Here is a 25,376-nt window from a genome sequence, read left to right as displayed (position 1 = left end):
GATGGTCAATCGGAAGGCAGATGGATCAATTGACAAATATAAGGCACGTCTTGTGGCGAAGGGATATACCCAAAAGGAGGGTATAGACTATGATGAGACGTTCTCCCCTGTGGTGAGAATGGTCTTAATACATCTCATTCTAGCCATTGTCGCAAAGTTGGATTTGGAACTCTACCAATTGGACGTTAAAACTGCTTTTCTCAATGGAGAACTGGACGAGGAGATCTTTATGGCTCAGCTTGTGGGCTTTGAGAAGAAGGAACATGACCCTAAAGTATGCCATCTCAAGCGTTCCATCTATGGCCTTAAGCAATCATCTAGGCAGTGGTACATTAGATTTCACCATGCCATTACCACTGCGGGTTTTGACATGATTGAAGAGGACCACTATGTGTATGTTAAACAGTCCGAGGCGGGATTTCTTATCCTATCATTGTATGTTGACGATATCTTGTTGGCTAGGAATGACATTGAAATGATTGTCGCCACTAAAGAGTGTCTGTCCTCTACTTTGGAGATGAAGGACATGGGTGAGGCCAACTTTGTGTTGGGCGTTTAGATTGTGAGGGATCTGACTAGGAGACTTCTTAGTTTATCTCAAGAGACTTATATAAAGAAAGTCCTGGAGCGGTTCCATATGAGCAACTCAAAACCCATTGACACTCTAATGGACAAGGCATGCATTTTAAGCTTAGACCAATGCCCTAAGAGTGATGAAGAGAGAAACCAAATGTCCAAAATACCTTATGCAGCGTTAGTAGGCAGTTTGATCTATGCGAGGATGTGCACGCGTCCAGAAATTTGCTTTACCATTGGCATGGTGAGCCGTTACCAGAGTAACCCAGGGCCAGTTCATTGGCAGGCAATAAAGAGGATACTTCGATACTTACGTGGCACTGTAGACGTCTTGCTCATCTTCAGTGGTTTAGACTTGAGACTGAGAGGCTACAGTGATGCTGATTGGGCTAATGATAGAGACGAGCGCAAGTCCACTTTGGGGTATGCATTTGTCCTGGGAGGTGGGGCTGTCACTTGGAGTAGCAAGAAACAGATCTGCATCGTCTTGTCCACGATGGAGTCGGAGTACGTTGCATGTTCGACAGCTATACAAGAGGCCGTTTGGCTCAGGAGGTTCTTGTAGAGACTTAGCGTTTAAGCTCACTCAAACGACACTATGCTTATACACTGTGACAGCACGACAGCGCTTACATTTACGAAGGACCGCAAGTTCCATGGTAGAGCCAAGCACATTGACATACGGTATCACTACATTTGAGATATGGTAGCACAAGGTGAAGTTGTTCTGCAGTATTCTCCATTGGCAATATGTTGGCTGATCCGTTGACTAAGCCCATTACTAGAGATGTTTTCCTAGTTCACGTTAGGGACTTGGGACTCAGCGGATCTGATATGTATTTGCTTTGGGAACACTTTGTTTGTGATGGACATTTATCTGTATTCCTCTTACATTTATTAATGCTCATATATTTGTTTGAGTAATCTTGTGTGCATACATTCATTGTTTGTAAAGATGTCACCAGGCATAGAATTGACCCACTCACACGGGTGATTCGCCTCGACGCTGAGGTGTAGCGAGCAAGATGAGCCCATGAGCATGTGTGCTCTATGGCGCCTTAGTTAGAGCTAAGATGAGACCTTTACTTGGTCCAACTTGGAAGATACTACACTTCTAAGTAGCCTGTTAGAAGCCAGATGTGAGGTTTTAGGCAGAAACCATGAGGGTGATGGCGCTACAGACTCAGATTAGGTGCTTAGAGTAGCGACTAGACTAAGATCTATATGGCATTTATTTATTACAAGTGACATGCCCACCCTAGTGGGAGTTACACCATAGCATGCACATCATACTGCATGTGCTCATGACGACCAATAGTGAGAGTGACCGAATGGATCCCTGCTTTGTCACTGTATGGGCCACATGGATTATATTAATCCTGCAGTACCCTTATTACCTGAGACAATGTCATGAAAAATACACCCAATGACACTACTTTGACATTCTCCTTAGGACCATGGATGATGTGGTCCAGCGGGAAGCGATTGGGAAAGTTGTTGGGGATATTTGGATTGACATGTGGGGCTCAAGGAAAACCATTGGACATTACACCTTTGTTATGTGACTCATTGCCCAGGCAACGTGTCGTATTTGTGATCGACGCAGTCATGAGTACATTACATACTAAGGATTAACACTGCTCATCATGAGGGGTCGAGAGTGTTAGATCGGGTGTAAGTAGATCGTTTGGGGTATTTCGAGACTTTTTTGAGAGTGATGTAGTATGTTGGCTAGATGGAAGTTTGATATAGTACTCCTCGCCTGTATCATCTCGTCAGGTCGCACGCCCCATTTCTTGTATGAAGGATAAACACGGAATGAGAGAAACTTGAATGCATAATTAAACTTATGCACCCTATGTGGGCGAGTGGGAGATGTAATAAGATATGGGCTTTGGGCCCAACTTGATCGCCCACATGGGGGGCTAATTGCAAGCCCAAGATGAGAGAGGGAAGAACGATTACTTAAGTGATCGATCCCTTCCCCCCCTTCTTATCCCTTGTTTAGATTCCCAGAGGGAATCGGATTAGTGGGGGTGCCCAAGGGGTTTAGCCTATAAATATGTTATTTGGCTCAAACCCTAAGATAGTAACACAATTAGAATCTCTCTCCCTCTCTTTCAAGTTCTGTGTTTTTCCTAGGATTTCCATTCAGTTTCCTAGGGTTTTGTGGTATGGAGTTCTCTCGCGGAGAGAAACCTATCGTGATCGTGAAGTGCCGTAACTGCAAGCTATGTTCGATCATCTCTTCCGCTGCGATTCCATTCGGTTCAGGTAATCCCTAAACCTCTTTGTATATGGAATAGAATGCATGAATCCCTAACAGGCATAAACAAAGATACATTCAGCATGCTATTGAGCTTCATATCTCAGAAAACCAAGCCACAGCTTCCTTAAAATCCAAAAACCAAAATAGATAAAAGAGAATTAAAAGAATCTTTACATGTTCACTCCAAAAATCCCTTCTTTCACAATCACCAACTCACAAGCAGCTTCTGGTAAATGGGGTGCAAAGACGACCTGAAATTTCCTTCTAGTCCTCAACGCACCTGAACAACCAACTCCTCCATCCTCTAACCCTGAATCATTATGAACAATCTCATCGTTCCTCGACAAGAACAACCTTGAATTTACACTGTTTGCCCAGGCCAACCCCAAAGCAGGACAAACCCATCTTCCAGAGGAATACAAGCACCTCAGATTTCCAACTCTCAGTCCATTAACATCATCAGAAGCCATAAAATCGACAACGTGATTCGTAACTACAACAGCAAGTCCATACCTTTTCGCCTACCATTTCAACTTCCCTGAAATCCTGAAAAACAAAGACGACCTTCGGTTGAGATCATCCGAGGTATTCTCAAATTCTGAACGAAAGAGTTTTAGCTATCGAATCGATCACAATCAACTTCATAGGCAATTTTGAAGGTGGGTCTGTGAGCAAAGCAATGATTCTGTCTAATAGAACAAGTAATTCTTCAGCAGATTGAATCGCACGAACAAAGATGAAATCACATGGATCTTGAGAGGGAAAGAGGTGAGGGTGAGATGAGCGGAAGGAAAGGGAGAGTTGTTTGAGGCGGCGAAGGGGGTAGGGGAATTCGGAGTGGATGTAGAGAGAGGAAGCTTTGATGCCTCCATGAGATATGGGGAACTGAGCAGAGAGGAGGAGTTGGAGACAAAGTTGAGTTTTGCCACAAATGCTCTCGATGACGAGTTCGATAATAGAGTTGCATGGAATGCCACCAGAGAGGACACGGTCGATGATCGGACAGCATGTGCTCAATTTTTGGGAGAGGAGGTGGAGGGGGTTCTCTGGTTTCATTAGAAGCAAATTTTTGAGAGAGAGAGGGGTTTCTGGTCTTATCAGAAGTAGTTTTTGGAGAGAGAGGCCTTTGGACCTCTGAAGGTGATCATCATAGATCCGCGGAAGAGTGGTAGGATCGATACTATCAATGGAGAATGCTATTAAATTATCTAGAACAATAGGGGAATCGATCGTTACCTAGAGTCTCACAGATGCAAGACCTCCAAACGATGATAGCCCTTTCTTAGTCGTTCTATGCACTACACAAAGCTTGGCATTCCCACACGATCAAGCCAACTCCTCCACACAAAAGGGTTATTAAAACCCAAGCTTTCTCCAAGATCAAACACCAAGAGAGGGAGAGGAAGAGAGAATGGCTCTAGAGAGGGGAGTGCTCCACGGATTTTCCAAGAATGAGAGAGTGCCTCTTGAATTTTAGCAATCTCATGAATATATGTGATTTTCCCTCTCACTCCCAAATTGGTAGCACACATGGGCAAAGAATATTGAGTTTCCTATTGGGACTCAATCACCAACCCATGGGAAAGATCCCTATTGCTAGAGGAATCCAATATTGGGTCCAATATCCAATATTGACTCAACATCTTTCCTTTTCTAACAATCTTCTCCATCCTATTGTAAGATCCAATCTTACAAGAGGATCATGAAAAGGAAATCATGATCAACCGTGCTGCGTAAATGAATGGAACCGAAAGGAAAGGGGTAAGATTGTAATGGGATTCTACTCAGCTTCTAAAGTGTCCAATCGCCAAAGATGCCAAGCAGAGTGTAACAATCAATATCCAAGGTAAGTAGTTAAGACACGCATTAGTCCCCCACAAAATAATGTTGCATGGTTCAATATACGACATGTGTTTGAGACTGTCAATACTCAATGAACCGATAAAATATTTCAAACAAAATGTTCAAGAAAATAGATAATGGTTTGTAAATATATATATCTAAAAACATTTCAAAAACGCCCCGGATCCGGATTTGTATCCAATCTTGTATAGAATACTCTCCTCAACATATTCTCAATGTATGGGTTGTGGATTCCATATTGGGCATCTCTTTCGAATACAGTTAGACACTGTGAATCCAGTGCACCGATATATAGTCAGAGAGATTGTTGGGGAATTCTACCCTACCTCCATAAGTGTTTTGATGATTACAAACATATTAGAAATGGTCTTGTGTGTGTCTTTGTGACAACAAGCTAGTAAGTCACAAAACTAGAAGGCACAAAGTAAGAAGGCTCAAAGTAAAAGAAATTCAAGAACTAACCATTGAAGTTCAAGACCTTGAAGATGTGACAAAGCTTGTCAAGCATAGAAGATATCAAAAGAACTTTTGAAGACTGAAGAACGTCACGTAAAGCAAGAAAGATAAGATGCTTGTGTGCACATACTTAGAACACTCACATGCTTGTATTGCATTTGCATAAATTAAATATCACTTGCATCATTTAGAGACCTTAGGAGGTTATAAATGAACCCCCTATGACCTTAGAATGGGTTAAAGTTAGTTGGAAAAAGTTCCGGACCAATCCCCTCAGTCAAACGGTCAAATCCAAGCTAAGACTGGGATCTGGTCTGTGATCCGATCCACCGGATCTCAGGGTATGCATCGACCGAGATTCACAGCAACCTTACTAGTATGTTCCCATATATGATCCGGTCGACTGGATCAAGTGGGACAACGATCCAGTCGACTGGACATTGATCGGATGCTGTTTTGGCTTTCAAACGGCTAGTTTCTCCAACGACTATGATTCGGTCGATCGGATCAATCTTCAGGTTGACCGGATTGATAAAAATAGATCCGTTAGAGCACATTTTGCACATGTTCTAAAGGCTATTAATGAGCCTATAAATAGAGAACATGTCAGTCCTTTTCACCTATCCACTACAGTCCAAAATCTAACTTTTGAGAAAGGTGAAAAGTGATTAATTGCTCTCATCATTGAAGTCTTGTCCACATCTACTTCAATCAAGGTTTGACTTCAAAGCTTAAATGACCTTCCCAAGCTTACTCTCTAAGGAATAATTCTTATAGAAGGTCTGCATTGTGCAAGTATTTCATTCGCATCATTTGACACTTGTAAGGAGTACACATCACACTCTTTGCCTAGGTAATTCTACCTTTATTCTCTTTAGTTTATGCTTTTAAGTTTATAAAGCATTGTTGCATTAGCCTAGACTATACTTAGGCATTGCAAGGATGCTCTTATCCTTAAAAGATTGGGATCCTCTTATCCCGTAGAAAAAGATTGTAAATGTGTTCTTCCCACCTACTGTACTGAAAGAAAGTAATTAGTGAATTCTCTCAAGGTTGAGAGGAGTGGACGTAGGCTAAATTTAGCCGAACCACTATAAATCTTGTGTGTTCTTCATTTGCGTATTTTCTTTCTCTCTATCTTGCTTAATTCAAAGAAATTTTAAAAAGGACATAACTTCACTAGTGATAATCTATTCACCCCCCTCTAGGTTATCCAACAAGTGGTATCAAAGCGGGAGCTTATTTTATTTGAGACTAAAAGATTTATGGGATCTCATTATACCAATCCTCTTGAGGGACTGAATGTCTCTAGACCTCCCTTGTTCAATGGAGATAATTTTCCATATTGGAAGATTAGATTCAGGAACTTTACATCTGCCCATAATCTTGAGGTTTGACATGTAATTGAACATGGACCTTATTCTTTTACTAAGATTGTAGAAGGTGAAAGTGTTCCTAAGGAAACCTTTGAATTAACTCCTGCTAAAAAGGAGAAAATTCAGTATAATTTCAAGGCTATCACCTTCCTACAATATGCCTTGACTGATTCAGAATTTAATAAAATAGCCATGTGTGAAACGACTAAAGAGATTTAGGACACACTTGTGGTTTCATATGAAAGAACCTCACAAGTAAAGGAATCTAAAATTGATGAGTTTGTGCATGAGTATGAATTGTTTAAAATGTTAGAAAATGAGAGTATCTCAAGTATGTTTTTACGTTTTACTAACATTACCAATAAGTTGAAGAGCTTGGGTAAAACATACACCAAGTCAAAAAATGTAAGAAAAATTCTCAGGTCACTTCCCTCTAAGTGGAGACCAAAAGTCACAGCAATAAAGGAAGCAAAGGATCTAGCTAAAGTGAGCCTGGATGAATTGCTTGGATCTTTACTCACTACGAGGTCGAGCTAAATGAAGACGATATATGGTCAGAAGTAAAAGAACCAAAGAAAAAGTCTATAGTTCTCAAGACCACCAATGCATCTGATGAAGAGAGCAATGAAGAAGATGACGTTATATTTTTAGAAAAAGAGATGTCACTTATTACAAAGAAATTCCAGAAATTCCTCAAAAAGAAAGGAGGCAAATACTTTAATAAGGGACAAGCAAGCAAAGGTAAAAATCCTACCAAAGACAAACCTCTTCCTTCTAAGAAAGATATTGTTTGCTATGAGTGCAGAAAGCCCGAACACTTCAGAACTGAGTACCCAAAAGGACAAGATAAGAAGAAAGCATATGCCACTGAAATCTCATGGGACTCAAGTGAAGAAGAAGTAGTGGAGATTCTGATGAAGAGGTCACAAATCTAACCCTCATGGCAACAGAAGAGGACATAGAGGTAAGTTCAGCCTATCTCACTTCTAATTCTAAATATAGTGATTCTATTGAAGAAATAGATACGGATGACATTGATGAGAATGATATTGAAAAGGGATTTAAAGCTCTCTATGAGGCTAGCCATAAACTTGAAGCTTGAAACTCCTTTTTAGAGAAAGAAGTGATAGAGCCAAATAACAAAATAGATGACCTTCGCATTTACATTGCCAAACTTGAAAGAGAAAAGGAGGAATTGATTATGGCCTTGCTTACCTTCACCAAGGGCCAAAAATCATTGGATACTCTTCTTGGTACACCTCAAAAATCACCACAAGACAAGGAGGGACTAGGCTATAATGGGAAAATCCCATACCATGCCAAACGTAAAGAAAAGGTGGTAGAGGGAAGAACATATCAAGGTCAAACATCAACTTCTCATGCACCCTCTTCAAGAAATAAAAAATACAACAATCAAAGGTATAAAAATCAACGTCATCATGCATTTCAATATACCTTTCAAAGAAGGAATAGACCCCAAAGAGAATATGTTCCTCAAAGACCTCAAAGACCCCAAGGACAATATCATAGACAATATGCTCCATATTCAATGGAAAGAAGCTATAGACCTCAACTAAACCATATGCCATATATGAAGTATAACTCATATAGACCTTATGATCATCAAAGATTTCAAAGAGGTAGAAGGACTCAAAACTCCTTTGATTGGGAAAGATCACAAAGATAGAAAAGGGCACCATCTCCATTTGACATTTGTGACCCTAGGTACCAACGACCCAAGAACTATGTTCCAGACACCAATTATAGTCCAAACAAGAATCTTATATACAAGAAAGTTTGGGTACCTAAGGAATCTCTCAACTCTAACAACAATGGACCCATGAGATTATGGGGACCAATGCATGGGTAAACTTTGTTTTGTAGGTATGATTGAAGAGCAAAGGACAAGTGGAATGGTACATCGATAGTGGATGCTCCAAGCATATGACGACTAATACCAAGTTATTTACAAAGTTGAGAAAATATGATGGAGGATGGGTGACCTTTGGAGATAATGGCAAAGGAAAGATAATCGGCATTGGAAACATCAACATAGGAGGTTTTGAAAGCTCTTCTCTCCCTGATCATGTCTTTAGATTAAATAAAGCTTTGTATGGGCTTAAACAGGCACCAAGAGCATGGTATTATAGATTGAAGATATTTTTGATTGAAAATGCTTATACCATTGGTAAGATAGATACTACATTGTTTGTTAAACGTAAGGACTCTAATTTAATTATAGTGCAAATATATGTAGATGATATTATATTTGGTGCTACTGATGAATCTTTATGTATTGAATTTAGTAATTGCATGAAAAATGAGTTTAAAATGAGTTTAATGGGTGAATTCAACTTCTTTTTAGGTCTTCAAATCAAACAAACTGAAAATGGGATTTTTATAAATCAATCAAAATACATTAAAGAATTGTTAAAAAAATTTGACATTAACTCCCAAAAGGCCTCTAACACTCCCATGAGTACCTCAATAACTCTCTCAAAAGATGAGAATGGAACCCCAGTTGATCCTACTCATTTTCGAGGTATGATTGGAAGCTTGTTATACTTAACTGCAAGTAGACCAGATATCATATTTAGTGTTTGTGCATGTGCTAGATTTCAAGCTAATCCTATGCAATCACATCTGAGTGCAGTTAAAAGAATTTTTAAATATTTAAAAGGGTCCATTGATATAGGATTATGGTATCCAATGCACAATGATTTTGAATTACTTAGCTTTTCTGACGCTAACTTTGCAGGTTGTCACATTGATCGTAAGAGCATAAGTGGTACTTGCCATTTTCTTGGATCTTGTCTCGTTTCTTGGTTCAGCAAGAAGCAAAAATGTGTGGCACTCTCAACTACCGAAGCTGAATACATAGCAGCTGGTAGGTGTTGTGCCCAAATCCTTTGGATGCGTCAGACTCTTCAAGATTATAGACTCCAATTCAATTCTTTCAAAATTTTCTGCGATAGCACTAGCGCCATCAATCTGAGTAAACACCCTATTCTTCACTCAAGAGCAAAGCATATAGATGTTCGCCATCACTTTCTTCGAGACACTGTCCAAAAGGGTGAAGTTGTCCTCAAACATATTGAGACTGAAAAGCAAGTCGCTAACATCTTCACCAAACTTCTGTCCGAAGAACATTTCTGCAATCTTTGACGTGAATTAGGTATGTGTAACCCTTTTAATTGAGTTACTTCCCCTGAGCCTGCCCAAATAGGTCTTACGATCAAAATCTGGGGTTGACCGGCTTAAAAAGCAGATTTTAAGTCATCCGATCGACCGGATCGCGGACAGAATGATTTTATAACCCTGTCTATGGGTCATTTAACTCACTTCTTTTCTCTCAAAACCCATCTCTCTTCCCTCCAAAACCCCTCTCTTGAGTTTTTAGGGCAAAATCTTGCAAAACCCTTTAAGATTCTTACTCTTTTGGTGATCCAAACTCATTTTCACCATTAAATCTCTTAGGTTTTTCTTCTTCTCTTCCCAAAATCTCTTCAAAACCCTATTTCTCCAAAACCCTTGTTCTCAATGGCTTCCAAAGTAGAATCCTCAAAGAAGAGAAAGACGGTTGCTTCAAAGAAGGATGCATATGATGGGACTTTGTTCATCTCTAAGGAGGCTTCGATTTGGTGGAAGCAATTTCAACTTAAGAAACTAATTAGGGAAAGGCTTGTAAGTATCACTGAACTCAACAACATTCTTCCTTGTGAGATTAATACCTTCTTTGAGATGTTGGGTTGGGATTCTATTCTTTACCCCCAAGAGAAGGCCTATCCTAGACTTGTGCAACTATTTTATTGCAACCTACAAGTGGTTGGTGTTGAAGGGGACTATACCATCACATCTCTTGTTAAAGGAAAACACATCTCCTTTGACACTGTCGAACTTGCTCAAATAATTGGAGTTGATGACTCTGGAGACCGCAAGTATCTCCATACCAAAACTTCTCCAGAAGGTATTATGAATGTTGATGAAATTTATGGAGCAATTTTTAAGAATTATTTGGGTGAAACAAAGGGCCTTACCGCCATTCATCTAGGAGATATCCCAAGGGTGGTGAATCTAATTCTTACTTATAACATTCTCCCTCTTGGTGGGCATAGAGATGTCGTTATCCGTTTCCAAGCATATCTGATTTGGTGCATTACAAATACCCATCAAATCTGTCCTCCCTATGTGATTATGAAGACCATGGAGTTGGCTGCTGAGAGAAACTCCAAGGGTAGCCTCCCATATAGTCGTCTCCTGACTGTTATCTTCAAGTATTTTGAAATTGATCTCTCCGATGAAGTTCCAACTTTAAATCCTACTGCAATTGATTCTTCTACCTTGAAGAAGATGGCTATTCCTACTAGTGCATCTGATGCTCCTCCTCCTCCTCCGGGTTGTCAAGCTAGGCGCAAGCAAGCCTCTTCGTCCTTTGTTGACAGTGATGCTTCTGATGATGAAGATAGTGAGGATGAAGAATATGTAACCAGGGCTGAGTTTGCTGCGTACCAGGAGAAGCTTGACTCCCGCCTACAGGGGTTTGATGATCAGTTCACAGCACTTTGGGGAGACAACAAGGAGATTATGGCTAAGCTATGAATGATTACCCAGCATTTCCACATTTCTACCCCTCCTGCAGATGATTAGTTCTCTTCACTTATGATCTCTTAAGAAACATTTGGGTTGTAATATTTAAACTACTTTACTTTTAGCATGGACCTTAAACTCCTGCACTTTTTTAGGGGGAGAGTGCTTTGGAATATTTAGTATTAGAAGTTTAAGACTTTATGAATTCCTTTCTTTAGACTTTTATAACTATGTGGTTGCCTCATTTTCAATTTCAATCATATTGGCTGCAATTATTCTACATTTTTCATGTGACTCTATATTGCAGGGGGAGCCTTCTCTACTCCTTTTTGTTGTTGACAAAGAGGGAGAAGATATGATGATTAGGAATGTGATAGATTTGGTTTTTGATTTGAACTTATAATTACGACTATAATGTGATGGATATGATTATGATGTATGCTCTTGACAACTTTAAAACTGTTATGCTATATATTGCTATCAAATCATATGTTTGTCATCATCAAAAAGGGGGAGATTTTTGGGGAATTCTACCCTACCTGCGTAAGTGTTTTGTTGATTACAAACATATTAGAAATGGTCTTGTGTATGTCTTTGTGACAACCGGCCAGTAAGTCACAAAACTAGAGGCCTGTTGTCACAAAACTAGAAGGCACAAAGTAAGAAGGCTCAAAGTAAAAGAAGTTCAAGAACTGACCATTGAAGTTCAAGACCTTGAAGACGTGACAAAGCTAGTTAAGCATAGAAGATATCAAAATAACTTTTGAAGACTGAAGAGCGTCATGTAAAGCAAGAAAGACAAGATGCTCATATGCACATACATAGAACACTCACATGCTTGTATTGCATTTGCATAAATTAAATATCACTTGCATCATTTAGAGACCTTAGGAGGTTATAACTAAACCCCCTATGACCTTAAAATGGATTAAAGTTAGTTGGAAAAAGTCCCGGACCAATCCCCTCAGTCAAATGGTCAAATCCAAGCTAAGATTGGGATCCGATCTATGATTCGGTCGACCGGATCTCAGGGTATGCATCAACTGGGATTCATAACAACCTTACTGGTAAGTTCCCATATATGATCCGGTCGATCGGATCAAGTGGGACGATGATTCGGTCGATCGGACATCGATCGGATGCTGTTTTGGCTTTCAAACATCTAGTTTCTCTAACGGCTATGATCCGGTCGACCGGATCAATCTTCAGGTCGACCGGATTGGTAAAAAATAGATCCGTTAGAGCACATTTTGCATATGTTCTAAAAGCCACTAATGAGCCTATAAATAGAGAACATGTTAGTCCTTTTCACCTATCCACTACAGTTCAAAATCTAACTTTTGAGAAAGGTGAAAAGTGATTAATTGCTCTCATCATTGAAGTCTTTTGTCTACATCTACTTCAATCATGGTTTTACTTCAAAGCTTAAAGGACCTTCCCAAGCTAACTCTCTAAAGAATAATTCTTATAGAAGGTGTCACACCCCAAACCACCCCCTAGGAGGACTGGGTAGGTGACCCGAATTGCATAACGCTAATTCGCCAAAATCCCACAAATCTAGAAGCAGTGCTTACGATCATGGAACTACAACCATCTCTTTACCATAGGCAAGATCAGAGTGCAGTAGATAAACTACAGTTCAATAATAAAAGGAAGCATAACGATACGGGGAAACAGTGATAATATATACATATAAAAGTTTTACATTTTCCATCAACCCACACACAAAGAAAGCAAAGAAACCAACTTGATAAGTATAGTACTTTATACAAAAACATGTACACGGCGAGCATACTCAACCCCAAAAAGGAAAAAGAAAAACTATAACAACCAAGTCAGAACGGGGATAACTCCAAATAACCCAAAAGGAGTCCCCAAGCCAAAAAGCTATCATGACCACACTTCAATGGTCTTCATCATCAACCACCAAAAATGTGCTTAGGATCAGTATGACCTCCGTCAGGGTCTACACCAATATCATCGTAACAACCAAAAGTCTCCTCCTCGAAATGACCCGCCTATGCCACAGCGGCATCCACCTGTAAAATCATCTAAGAAAAATATTGCATAACAGAGTGTGAGCCCCACTGAGCTCGTGAGTAAATAACATCAATCATGCATGCACATGCAATCACAATTCACAATTCATATGGTCCTACATAATATGCAAGTCCAAATTAATTATTAGCCACCTAGCAATACAACTAAGTCAAGTCTGTGCTACTACATTCCCCAATACATGTATCCTTGGTGCGGGCTTCTAACCCCTTCCCGCGATACACCCATTGAGTTATCAGAGAGTACCAATCAACTCCCGCATTCATTCACCAAGGTCAGCCCGACCAGCCCTCTGTGATTAACCCGTGGGACAATCCATTTCTTTTCTTTTCTGGCTTTAAGCCCATTTGCACCATTTCGGTGTTCTATACATTCATGCACCATTTCGGTGTTCTTTTCATTTCTTTTTCTCTTTTCTCTTTTTCTGATGGTCGCCCCCACAGGCATCCAACACCTTAACCCCTGTTGGCAAGGGTGCGTAGCACCGGTGATGAAAGTCTAGCCCCATGTCTATATGGCCTCGTATGAGTCAAGTGGTGTCAACCGCATCCCATTCTATGGGATACCACGGGCCTCATATCCTAGCCGACTACGACATCTAATCTAACATTCACAATCATCATAGAAGAATTCATAGTGTTGATCAACAGACAATCATTATGCAGTGATTTGAGTAATTGAACAGAAGTAAATAACACAACAATTATATTCAATTCTTATTAGCCGGCATCAGACCATGATTACATTTACACATATGATAGAATTATTCACTCACCTGCACTTGGCTCTAGGTATTCAGTCACAATCTCAGTTCCAACAGTTGTTTGGTTGTTGACCTCGAGCACGAAATCAGGTCCTAAATGTAAATCAAAAGTTGTTATGTTAAGTTATCAGTCTGTCAGTGGAAGTCCTAGGGTTACCCTAAACTTACTAGGTTGACCCAGGGTTTAGTTGGTTACACTTGGAATCACTGGGCCTTGCACTAGGCCTTAGGCTCTTGTCCCAGTGCCTCAACTAGTGTCAGTGGCACAAAGGGTAAAATAGTCATTTCCATGGTTGTACCTGACCCTAGGTCAGAATATGTTTACAGTGCTATCCACAGCTTGTTTGTACTGTAGGACCAAGCACAGCAGGGCTTCCTTTACCTGCGGGGCCCACTAGGGTTCCAAAACATTTCCATATAAGGACAGATGTGGGGAAGGGCTTTTTGGTAATTTTCCAGCCTTCCCACAGTGTCCAGGGGTCAAAGGGTGAGATCCCCCAAGTTTTTCCATCAATCCAGCTAATTTTCCTTTACTGGGCGTTGGCTCTGGGCAATGTCTGCATGGCCCAGTGCATCGCCCAGAGGCTGCAAATCGATGCTGGGCTGAGTTCCCAAGGCTTGGCTTTTCAGGCTAGGCTTATACTTGATCCTCTGCATGTTTGGGGGATTAGGTAGCCCCTGAGATGGCCTACCCAATGGTCCAATTGGATCATCCATCAGATCCATCATCAGGCTGCCAGAGTTGCCCAAGCAATCTAGATGAATAGTGCCATAGGGTTTTGGCCAGGCTTGGGAGTTGGTTTCAGCCACATGCAGGGCTGGAAATGCATGAATAACAAGGGTTCAAGGTTGCAATCACCTAGGGTTTGGTCTCTACAGTCCTAGCTTGCACCTAGGGTTCCAAATCACAGATCAATAGGGCCATCTGGCAGTGCAGGTGGGCACAGCCAGGTTTTGGCCATAGGAACAGCATAACTAAATGCTCAAATTACATAAAAATTCCAGATCTTCCATGCATAAGGCCTGCATGGTAGATCTGGACCAGTACTGGGCAAACCCTAGCTATTCTAGGCTGCCCAGGGAGCATAAACACAGTGAAAGCAAGGAAGGGATAGGGAACAGCAGCATATAAAGGTGTTTTATACTTGAAATACCCTGAGAGAGGGCTCGGATGCAGCAGGGATGGGAGTGGCAGCACCTCCTTCTTCTTCCTTCTCCTTCTTCTCCCTTTTCTCTCTTCTTTCCTCTCTTCTCTCCCACGGATTCTCCAACAGATAGAAAAGCTCTAATGAGCTCTAACATCCCCTATTTATAGACCCCCCCTTTCACTGAGGCATGTTTGCCTATGAAGGCCCTTTTTAAAAATCAGTTTTTAAACTGATTTTGATTGATTCTGGGCTCACTGATGGGGTCCACAGTGAACTGAGGGCATGAGGTGGTCCCTCAGAATTCCCTCTATCAGTGGAGGGTTCCCATGACCATAATGGGTGGTCCCCATAAATAAAATCCATTAAAATATTCAAAATCAGTCACTAGGCGATGTCTCTGGGTCTTGCTGCATCGCCCAGAGAATTCCAGCAAGCTAAAATTCAATGGGGCTTGCACAGGGTTTGACCCTAAGTCAGGGTATTGTCCCCACATGCCTAATAGGAGATTTTACACACTTTTCACATAGGTGGATCCCACTGTTTGGGGAGGAGAGAGATTACCTGGGATCCAAGTCATACATCAGGCTGTGAGCTGCACAGTTGCAAGGGTCTGCTATCCATCTTTTGATAGGTATATAGGGAAACCTATTCAAGGTATTCTCATTGATCTCATTAAGTGGTGTGATGCTGCATAGTGATCCTGGTTGCCTGGACAGGGGTTCTTGCCCTTAAATCAAGAATCCAACCGGTCAGGAGCAGGGTTTGACAGAAGGTCTGCATTGTGAAAGCATTTCATTCGCATCATTTGGCACTTGCAAGGAGTACACATCATACTCTTTGCCTAGGTAATTGTACCTTTATTCTCTTTAGTTTATGCTTTTAAGTTTATAAAGCATTGTTGCATTAGCCTAGACTGTACTTAGGCATTGCAAGGATCCTCTTATCCTTAAAAGATTGGGATCCTCTTATCCCATAGAAAAAGATTGTAAATGTGTTCTTCCCACCTACTGTACTGAAAGGAAGTAACTAGTGAATTCTCTCAAGGTTGAGAGGAGTGGACATAGGCTAAGTTTAGCCGAACCACTATAAATCTTGTGTGTTCTTCATTTACGCATTTTCTTTCTCTCTATCTTGCTTAATTCAAAGAAATTTTAAAAAGGACATAAATTCACTAGTGATAACCTATTCACCTCCCTCTAGGTTATCCAACAGAGATATCAACCGTTGGTGCACCAAAACACACAACATCTGAATGCAACGATAAGGACCCCTCAGGTCAAGGGACCAATCGAGAACTACTTAAGAGAATCTCATTTTCTTTATAAACTGGTAGTACACTACATATGAAATTCTCAAGTGATCTAGTCCAATGTACACACCGTATGTACACTCAAACTTGTGTCTTGGAAAAGTAACCTTCCTAAGCACACACAGTGTGACCATCATACCGGACAGGATGTCCAATCCCGTCCCTAATGGTGAACAATTTTAGGTATGAATACCTATGGACAACAACTGAGCTCAACAACTGATCATGCAAATCAAAAATTAAATTCATTAATTCAAAAAGAGTTTGTACATCAGTGCCAATTACCGATAAACTTTAACCCCATATTCCCAACATGTTTCTTAAAAATAATAGGAGATAATGCTTTAGTCATAGGGTCAGATAAATTATCTGCCATGTCAATCTTAGCTATGGTTATGTCATCATGCTGAATGATCTCACGAATCAAGTGATACTTCCGCTCCACATGCTCATTCCTTTGATGAGCTCTTGGTTCCTTTGCTTGTGCTATAGCTCCCCTGTTGTCACATAACAATGGTATGGGTTGCTACATTAGCTTAGGCAGCACCCCTAAGTCGGTTAAGAATTTCTTGAGCCAAACACCTTCCTTGGCTGCTTCACTAGCTGCCAAGTACTCAGCTTCTATTTTGGAATCGTTTGTTGACTTCTGTTTGGCACTCCTCCAAATCACTGCACCACTACCAATCATAAAGACCATCCCAGAGATGGACTTTCTGTCATCCTTGTCAGTTTGGAAGTCCAAATCGGTATATCCAACTACTGATAGCTAATCACAACCATAAACAAGGAAGTAATCTTTAGTCCTCCATAGATACTTAAGGATCCCCTTGACAGCTGTCCAATGTTCTTGTCCCAGATTGGATTGATATTGGCTCATAATCCCCATAGCCTGACAAATGTCAGGTCTAGTACACAACATGGCATACATTAGACTTCCTACTACCGAAGCATAGGAAACTCTTTTCATAGCCTCAACATCCTTAGAAAATTGAGGGCATTGTGACTTGGAAAGACCGATTCCATGTCTGAGAGGCATATTACCTCTCTTAGAATCCTGCATGTTGAACCTGTTAAGCACTTTATCAATGTAGGTGGATTGTGACAATCCCAACATCCTCTTCTTACGATCTCTCACAAGCTTAATTCCTAGGATGTAACTAGCTTCACCCAGATCTTTCATTGAGAATGTTTTGGATAATCACATCTTTACAGATGAAAGTAACTCCACATCATTCCCAATACGAATTATATCATCCACATATAGGATAAGGAAACAGACGACACCCCTACAAATTTTCTTATACACGTATGGTTCATCAATGTTCTGCTCAAACTCAAATTCCTTGATAGTTTGATCAAAACGGATGTTCCAGCTTCTGGAAGCCTGTTTCAGTCCATAAATGGACCTCAACAACCTACATACCTTGTTATCCTCCCCTGGGGAAGCATAACCCTCTGGCTGATCCATGTATATGACCTCATCAAGATATCCATTAAGGAAAGTGGTTTGTACATCCATCTACTAGATTTCATAATCATGGTATGTAGTAATTGATAATAGAATCCGAATGGATTTAATCATCGCTACTGGTGAGAAGGTTTCATTATAGTCTATACCCTCTTTCTGAGTGTATCCATTGGTAATCAGTCTCGCCTTAAAATGTTCCACCTTTCCACCCATACCTCTCTTCCCCTTGAAGATCCATTTATAGCCAATGGTTTTCACCCCTTGTGGTAAATCCTCAAGAGTCCCAACATGGTTAGAATGCATGGAGTCTATTTCAAAGTGCATTGCTTCCTTCCATTTATCTGAGTCCCCTTTAGAGCCTCAACATAAGTATAAGGATCCGTGTTTGAACAATCAGACACCATGTGGAATTCTTCCATACTTTGATCTTCTTCTGTGAGAAGATTCAAAAGAGTCGGTGGTCGTATAGACCTCCCACTCCATCTAGGCTCTTGAGGCTATTGCTCCTCAGTGGGTACGTCAGCTGAAATTTCTGTGGGTGCAGAGGGTAGCTGGTCATTAGATATTTCCTTTATGACCACTAGATCCGATCTCGGTGAGACTATGTCATTCTCTAGAAATATTGCATGCTTACTAACTATGACCTTCTGATTCATCGGGTCATAGAAATAGTAGCCTATTGTAGTCTTAGGGTATCCAAGGAAATAACATCTATCTGTATGAGATTCCAACTTATCCATCTGTTGCTTCCACACATGTGTTATGCAACCCCATACCCTGATATGTTGGAGACTAGGCTTGCGCCTATACCACAATTCAAAAGGTGTTTTGGGTACAAATTTTGTGGGTACCCTGTTCAGTATATAGATGGCAGTTTCTAGTGCAAAACCCCAAAAACTTAACGGTAATTCTGAACAACTCAACATGGATCGAACCATGTCCAACAAGGTTCGATTTTCTCCTTTTTGAGACTCCGTTCTATTGAGGTGTCCCTGGGGCCATCAACTGAGATACTATCCCAACTTCTTTCAGATACTCCCTGAACTCATTTGATAAATACTCTCCTCCTCGATCAGATCGAAGGCACTTGATGCAACTATCCAACCGTTTTTCAACTTTCGCTCGGAATTCTTTGAATTTATCAAAAGTTTTTTATTTGCGGAGCCTCTAGTATATATAACCATAACGAGAGTAATCATTAGTGAAGGTTATGAAGTATTCGTAACGATACCTCGCTTGAACATTAATGGGGCCACACACGTGTACCAATTCTAACACAGCTTGGGCAATAGAAACAAGTTTCCTTTTTCTTATTCTTCTGAGTTCCCTTTGACTCAGCCTTAGGGGCTTTCCCATTGTTAGTCTTCTTCTTCTTCTTCTTACCCTTAGGCTTAGAAGAAGAAGGCTTCTCCTCTATGGTCAAGACCTACACTTTCTATTTTTTGGATACAGCCTCTACCTCTTGCAATATGTTGCCTAGCTCAGGAAGTTCGATGGAAAGTTTATTCATGTTATAATTAATAATAAATGATCCGTAGATATCCTGAGGCAAAGAGTAGAAGATAATATCCGTCTTATAATTTAGCTTAAAAGAAGTCCCAAGGTTCTCCAGATCTTGGAACAAGTTTCGTATTTTCATCACATGATCTATAACTGGAGTTCCTTAGGCCATCTTCGTGCCATGGAGAAGTGTCACTAGTTGATGATGGGCATGTCTTTCTTCTCTCCCATACATCTCCTTCAACTCCTCCATCATATCCTTTGTTAAGAACAAATCCTTAACAGAATCAGCGATGGTCTTTTCCACAGAGTTCAATAAAAAGAGTTTGGCCTCATATTTGTTCTGACGAAATAACTCATAGGCCGCTTTAGCAACATGGTCCTCATTTTATGAGAATTCAGGTTCATCTTACTCAATGATTGACATCAGACCTTCTGTAGTCAGGAGTAACTTGATGTTCCTCCTCTAGTTAATATAGTTTGGGCCGGTCAAAATATGGTCTTTTATGAGGGTAGCATAGTTGATTTGGGTTGACATAGTATAAAATCTACATGATGTACAAAAAAAATGATTAGCATGATCGACAACCATTGAAAAATGGGGTAAGAACAATCAATGGTCAATCACACCCTAAGCTTCCCTCTAGCTTATAGGGTAGGAATTGGAACTTATCAACCCTTATGTTCCTGACTTAGCCTATCAGAGTTCATCATTTGCATATTGGTTGAGTGGACTATTTTGTCCGTCACTTAGACTTCCAATGTGATTTAGCCACCTGAGTGTCATGCCCATTCCTATCGATTGACATACACTTAAGTCAAGTGTATACCCTTAGTTTTGGAGAGAATTATGGTGTTTGTGGATTAATGCCTACGATCGCAGTACATGTACCACTGAACACATTCTCTACCTATCACATGTGAGATGGGTGCAGACATGGATGGGAGTAATCACAGCCTCATATGTCACTCCCACTAATGCAGATGCAACTAACTATTACAAGGAAATAAATCCAAAACTGTAGACAACTTCGACACTCCAAGTGAGCAAGTCCCTCCTCCAAACTTCTCACCAATGAACCGTCAAGATCTTTGATCCACGATCAAAATCTCGATCTCGATCTTATCATGATCATCAAACAGTTACCACAAATAATTTAAACTAATTTAAAATTATTACAACCCTTTAAATATAAATAAAACTCAGGAAACCAGTCCACCAATTTAAACTGCCTGAGGGGGAATTACATAACCTTTACATGAGAGATGGGGAGAAGAACGAAAAAAAATAATAATTGCATCCAAAACCACATCCATGCCATGCCTATCACACACATCCATCTAATGCATATAAATTATTAAATCCCATAACCATGGTCCTCATTATATACATGATGCTCAAAGATTATAGATTCCATAGTTTATGTGAAAAATGCAAAAAACACATAAAAATACCATTACCATGACTAAACATGTCACAATGGCCATGAGCATCTAATGCCCATCATGATTTAATCAATACCACGTACATGCTTATCAAAAAAACAATAAAACAAGCCATTATATAAAATGGTGAAGATGGGTGAAGAGAAAAATCTCTTCTCCCATCTTCCCCAATGAGTCTCCTTTCAAAAAAAAAAACCCCAAAACTATTTTTTTTTTAATATGCTTGCTGTCCCATCAAGGGCAGCCCATTGGAAAAATAAAAGGGGACCATCCTCTTTAAAAAAAAAAAAAAAACTTGAAACCGTTTTGTTTTTGTTTTTTTTTTTAATAAATCTAAACTAAGAGCATCACATGTAATAATGGATACAAAAAAATAAAACATTTTCATTTGATAGCAAGGCTTTGATGCCACTGAAGGCGATCATCATAGATTTGTGGAAGCATGGTAGGATCGATACTATCAATGGAGAATGCTATTAAATTATTTAGAACAACAGGGGAATCGATCGTTACCTAGAGTCTCATAGATGTAAGACCTTCAACCAATGATAGCCCTTTCTCAGTCGTTCCACACACTATGTAAATCTTGGCGTTCCCACACAATAAAGCCAACTCCTCCACACACAAGGGTTCTCAAAACCCAAGCTTTCTCTAAGATCGAACACCAAGAGAGGGAGAGGAAGAGAGAACGGTTCTAGGGAGGGGAGTGCTCCACCGATTTTCCAAGAATGAGAGAGTGCCTCTTGAATTTTAGCAATCTCATGAATATATGTGATTTGCCCTCTCACTCCCAAATTGGTAGCACACATGGGTAAAGAATATTGAGTTTCCTATTGGGACTCAATCACCAACCCATCCAATCTTTCCCACCAAGGAAAGATCCCTATTGCTAGAGGAATCCAATATTGACCCAACATCTTTCCTTTTATAAAATGGGGGGAACTGGGAAGCAGTGAATCTTTGGATTTGTTTCCCTAACTTTTTGTGGGTTGGGTTACTTGGGTAGAAGGTTCTTTGTTTTGGTGCTTGTGGAAAAAAGGCTCTTCCTCGGTTCCTTGTAGAAAGGCATCACTACATTGCATCGTTACTCCTCTACGGCTATGTTTGGAAGTCAAGACAAAAATTATAATGACACAATGATTTGTTTATGTGTCTGTCTATCACTTAAGGGTAAAGCTGTTTTTAACCAATGTGGTCACAATTCGTTATTGTAACCATATTTATCTTCCTTTTTTGCCCTTAATTTTATTTCTGTCTCTCATGTTACATAGAAACTTTTTTGTAATTTCTCCCTTTACCTCTTCCTCTTCCTCTCCCTTCATCTCTTGCTCCTTATACCCCTTCCCTTGTCGTCTCCAATTCCAAATTTTCCCCTAATAGATTAGCTCTAGCTCCATCTTCCCCTCTCCCTCTCCTATCTTCGCCCCGACATCAATTCCTTATGCGGAGAGTGTTAATGAGCATTTGAAAACCCATTTTTAGAATTGGATTTTTAATCTATTTGTATAGATTGATTTTTTCAAATCGCCATTAATGGAGGTTCTACGTGTTGGCTTTTTTTTTTTTTCAAAATTTGATAGTGTCGTTAAGAGATAAAAAACAAACTCTAATTAAACTAATTAGAATAGTGGTAAATAGAGATCGAATCCATGGGGAATTGAAAGGCTAAATTTATTAAAATGATGTGAAAGTAGTTTTTAAAAGCAATTTGCAAAATTTAAAACTAAATCAACGACTAATTAACCAAAGTGAGAATTGATGAGAAAAATAGCCTTTAGGTTTTAAATCCCCTTTGACATGACTACTTAACTCTGGCACATACTTCGGTTTATTATAGCTACAAGCCTAATGCAACCACATAATGATAATTTTAATTCATCCTAGTTATAACCTATCTTGCCGATCACTATCATCTTTTGCATACGCTTAGCACGCTTAGTTCGGTCAGTTATAAGCTATTATCGGTGCACCCAAAATTTTGATAAAAACTAATGTTTTAATAGAAAATATGAATCACAAAAGCACAATCTCTAAACTAAATAATTCAATTAAAATCACCCACAAAGGGATGGAGTCTCAACATCAAACAATCAAGTATGCCTAAACCAAAAATTAAATAACAATTATAAAAGGTTCATCTACACCTAAAGGCAAAGGGAACATAGCCACTCATGGTGCTAATTGATAGGGAACAGTAATAGTGATCTTCAATGAAACACAATACACAAGTAGAGAGTTGGAGCAATGTTGATAGAGGCAATGGCTGTAGAGATGACGTTGTGGCAACTAACGATGGTGTTGCTCTTTGCGCAATGCTATCTAGAAAAACCTGCAGAGGAGAAAGAGATCGAAAAAAAAAAGGAAAACGAGAGAGGGAAGGAGAGACAGAGGAGAGAAATAAATAAAATCCCAAAAGAGAAATCCTGGAGAGCCTTTTAGAGAAAAAAAAAATATTAGGGAAGAGAAATAACAGTGAGAGATTTGGGAAGAGAGGGATTTTAGGAAAGATGGGATTTAGGAGAATTGGAAGACCGTGGGCAGCATGTGATTGAGAGAAAACCTAAGAGAGAGGAATTTTAAAAGGAATTTAGGTGAAGATGGGAGAGAGAATTCGTGCAAGGGTTTTTGGAGAGAGAGGAGAGATAGAGCTAGAGAGGAGGAGAGAGAGATTTTAGGGAGATGGAAGACCATAGTGGGATGAGAGATTTGTGAAAAAGGGAGAGAAAATAGGAAAAGATTTTGGAAAAAGTAGAGAGAGAAGAAAGAGAAGAAAAAAAATAGGAAAGAGAGGGAGAGAGAAACGTGAGGGAGAGAAGAGAAGGGGGGAGAGTTTAACCTAATTTTAAATTTGATCAAAATCCTCTTTTTGAAAATATCTGTCAAACCTGCCCCTGACTGGCTGGGAATTTGAATGAAGAACAGGAAACCCTGGCAGATCATCCAAGCACTTTGTGGAGCATCACACTAGTAGTTGATCCAATAGGAATGACCTACATACCTGCCAGGAGGTGGATTGCAGCTCCATGCCACTGTACTGCACACTGCATAATGTACAGCTTGGACTCCAGGTATTCTCTATCCTCTCCATAAATGTGGAGCCCACACCTGAAAATATGTGTAATTGACCCTGGGTGAGGTGTAAGTGTAAGGCCTAAGCCCTGGGTAAGCCCCTGTGCAAGCACAGTGAATTACAGCTTTGTTGTATTCTCTGGGTGATGCACTGGGCGATGCACACATCACTCAGTGAATCGCTCAGAGTGGAAAAATTGAATATTTTAAATAGCAGAAGCGTGGGCACCACTCATGCAGGCCATGGACACCCTCTAGAGGTTGATGGGAGTCTTGGGCACCATAATTACCCCTAGACCCCTGTGGACCCCACCAGAGTGGCCAGAATGGCCCATAATCAGTTCTAAAAATGCATTCTTGGAGTGGGACCTGGCTGCCAAACATATCCTAGTTATGGAAGGTCTATAAATAGAGGGGTCTCAACCTAAATTAGGACCTTTAGTATTGTTGAAATCATGGGAGGAAGAGAAGAGAGAAAAGAGAAGGAAAAGAAGAAGAAAGGAAGGAGAAGAAGGAGAAGAAGGGGGAGAGCATACCTTGCCTCCAGATTCAGCTCCAGCAGCAACCTCAGCTTAGATTTAGGTATAAAAACCATGACCTTACCTGCTGCTACGCTGTTTACTGTTCTCTCCCTTAGATCTCTGTGTTTTCGATGTGTTTCTAGTCATGGATAGCCCAGAACACCTGGGGGCTGCCATGTACTGCTCCTGTAAAACCCGTGCCAAAAAATACGGGCTAATTTGAAATTTTGTTGAAGGTCTAAAACCCGAAGTCAATGGCACCAGTACCTTATGGAGCATTGAATGAATGGTCGAGAAAAATAACGTAATGTAATGCCCGCATCTTTGTTTTAAAATTTTCCCCATTAACTTTAGTTGCCAACTAGTGCATCACTGGTCTAACCTGGCGATCGGTAAACAATAAAACAACTTATATTTGTAATATAGGGGCATTAGGGTAATTATACCAACTAATGAAAAATTAAGTTTTGACAACGTGAAATAATTCTTAGGATCAATAAATTATTGTGAAGAACCTTAAAACGAAACCTATACAACTGACGAAAGTCAATTCCGGGTTTCCTAGACAAAATTTTAAACAAAACAGTAGGAACAAAAGGATAAAGTAATTTATTCTTCAAAAGATAGCAAATTAAGGTCTTAGCCCAACTGGTTGTTACTTTGGCTATTTAAGAGGGAAGTTGTAGGTTCAAATCCCCACCTATGTATACTTTTACATATATACATAAAAGTTTAAATAAGTTTAATAAAAGACATGTGGTGAGATGGAAAGGTAATTTTTAAAACAAATATATATATGGGGCCCACCTAAAGTGGTAGCCACGTGGCACACTCAAGAAGTGACATATGTTGCATGTTAAACATGCATACAATAGTTGGAGGACACATGACATTCCATGTGGAAGGATCCTATTGGTGAGAATTAAGAAATCAAGTTAATAAATAGGTGGCAAGTTGGGATAGGCTA

At 40.1% G+C, this 25,376-nt stretch overlaps 1 protein-coding gene and 1 pseudogene across 1 annotated transcript; one reads left to right on the top strand and one right to left on the bottom strand.

Moving 5' to 3' along the window:
• The first annotated feature begins 781 nt into the window (after nucleotides 1-781).
• LOC122659280 (secreted RxLR effector protein 161-like) lies at nucleotides 782-1,141 on the top strand. The gene has a single exon (XM_043854410.1). The coding sequence runs from the start codon at nucleotides 782-784 to the stop codon at nucleotides 1,139-1,141; it is 360 nt and encodes a 119-aa protein (XP_043710345.1).
• Nucleotides 1,142-2,907: 1,766 nt separating this feature from the next.
• LOC122660047 lies at nucleotides 2,908-21,797 on the bottom strand (annotated as a pseudogene).
• Between the last annotated feature and the right edge of the window lie 3,579 nt (nucleotides 21,798-25,376).

This window comes from Telopea speciosissima, chromosome 4 (assembly GCF_018873765.1).
Source record: "Telopea speciosissima isolate NSW1024214 ecotype Mountain lineage chromosome 4, Tspe_v1, whole genome shotgun sequence".
In the NCBI taxonomy this organism is placed as follows: Eukaryota; Viridiplantae; Streptophyta; class Magnoliopsida; order Proteales; family Proteaceae; genus Telopea; species Telopea speciosissima.
Note: the sequence above shows the minus strand (reverse complement) of the source record. Positions and strands in the feature narration are given on the sequence as shown.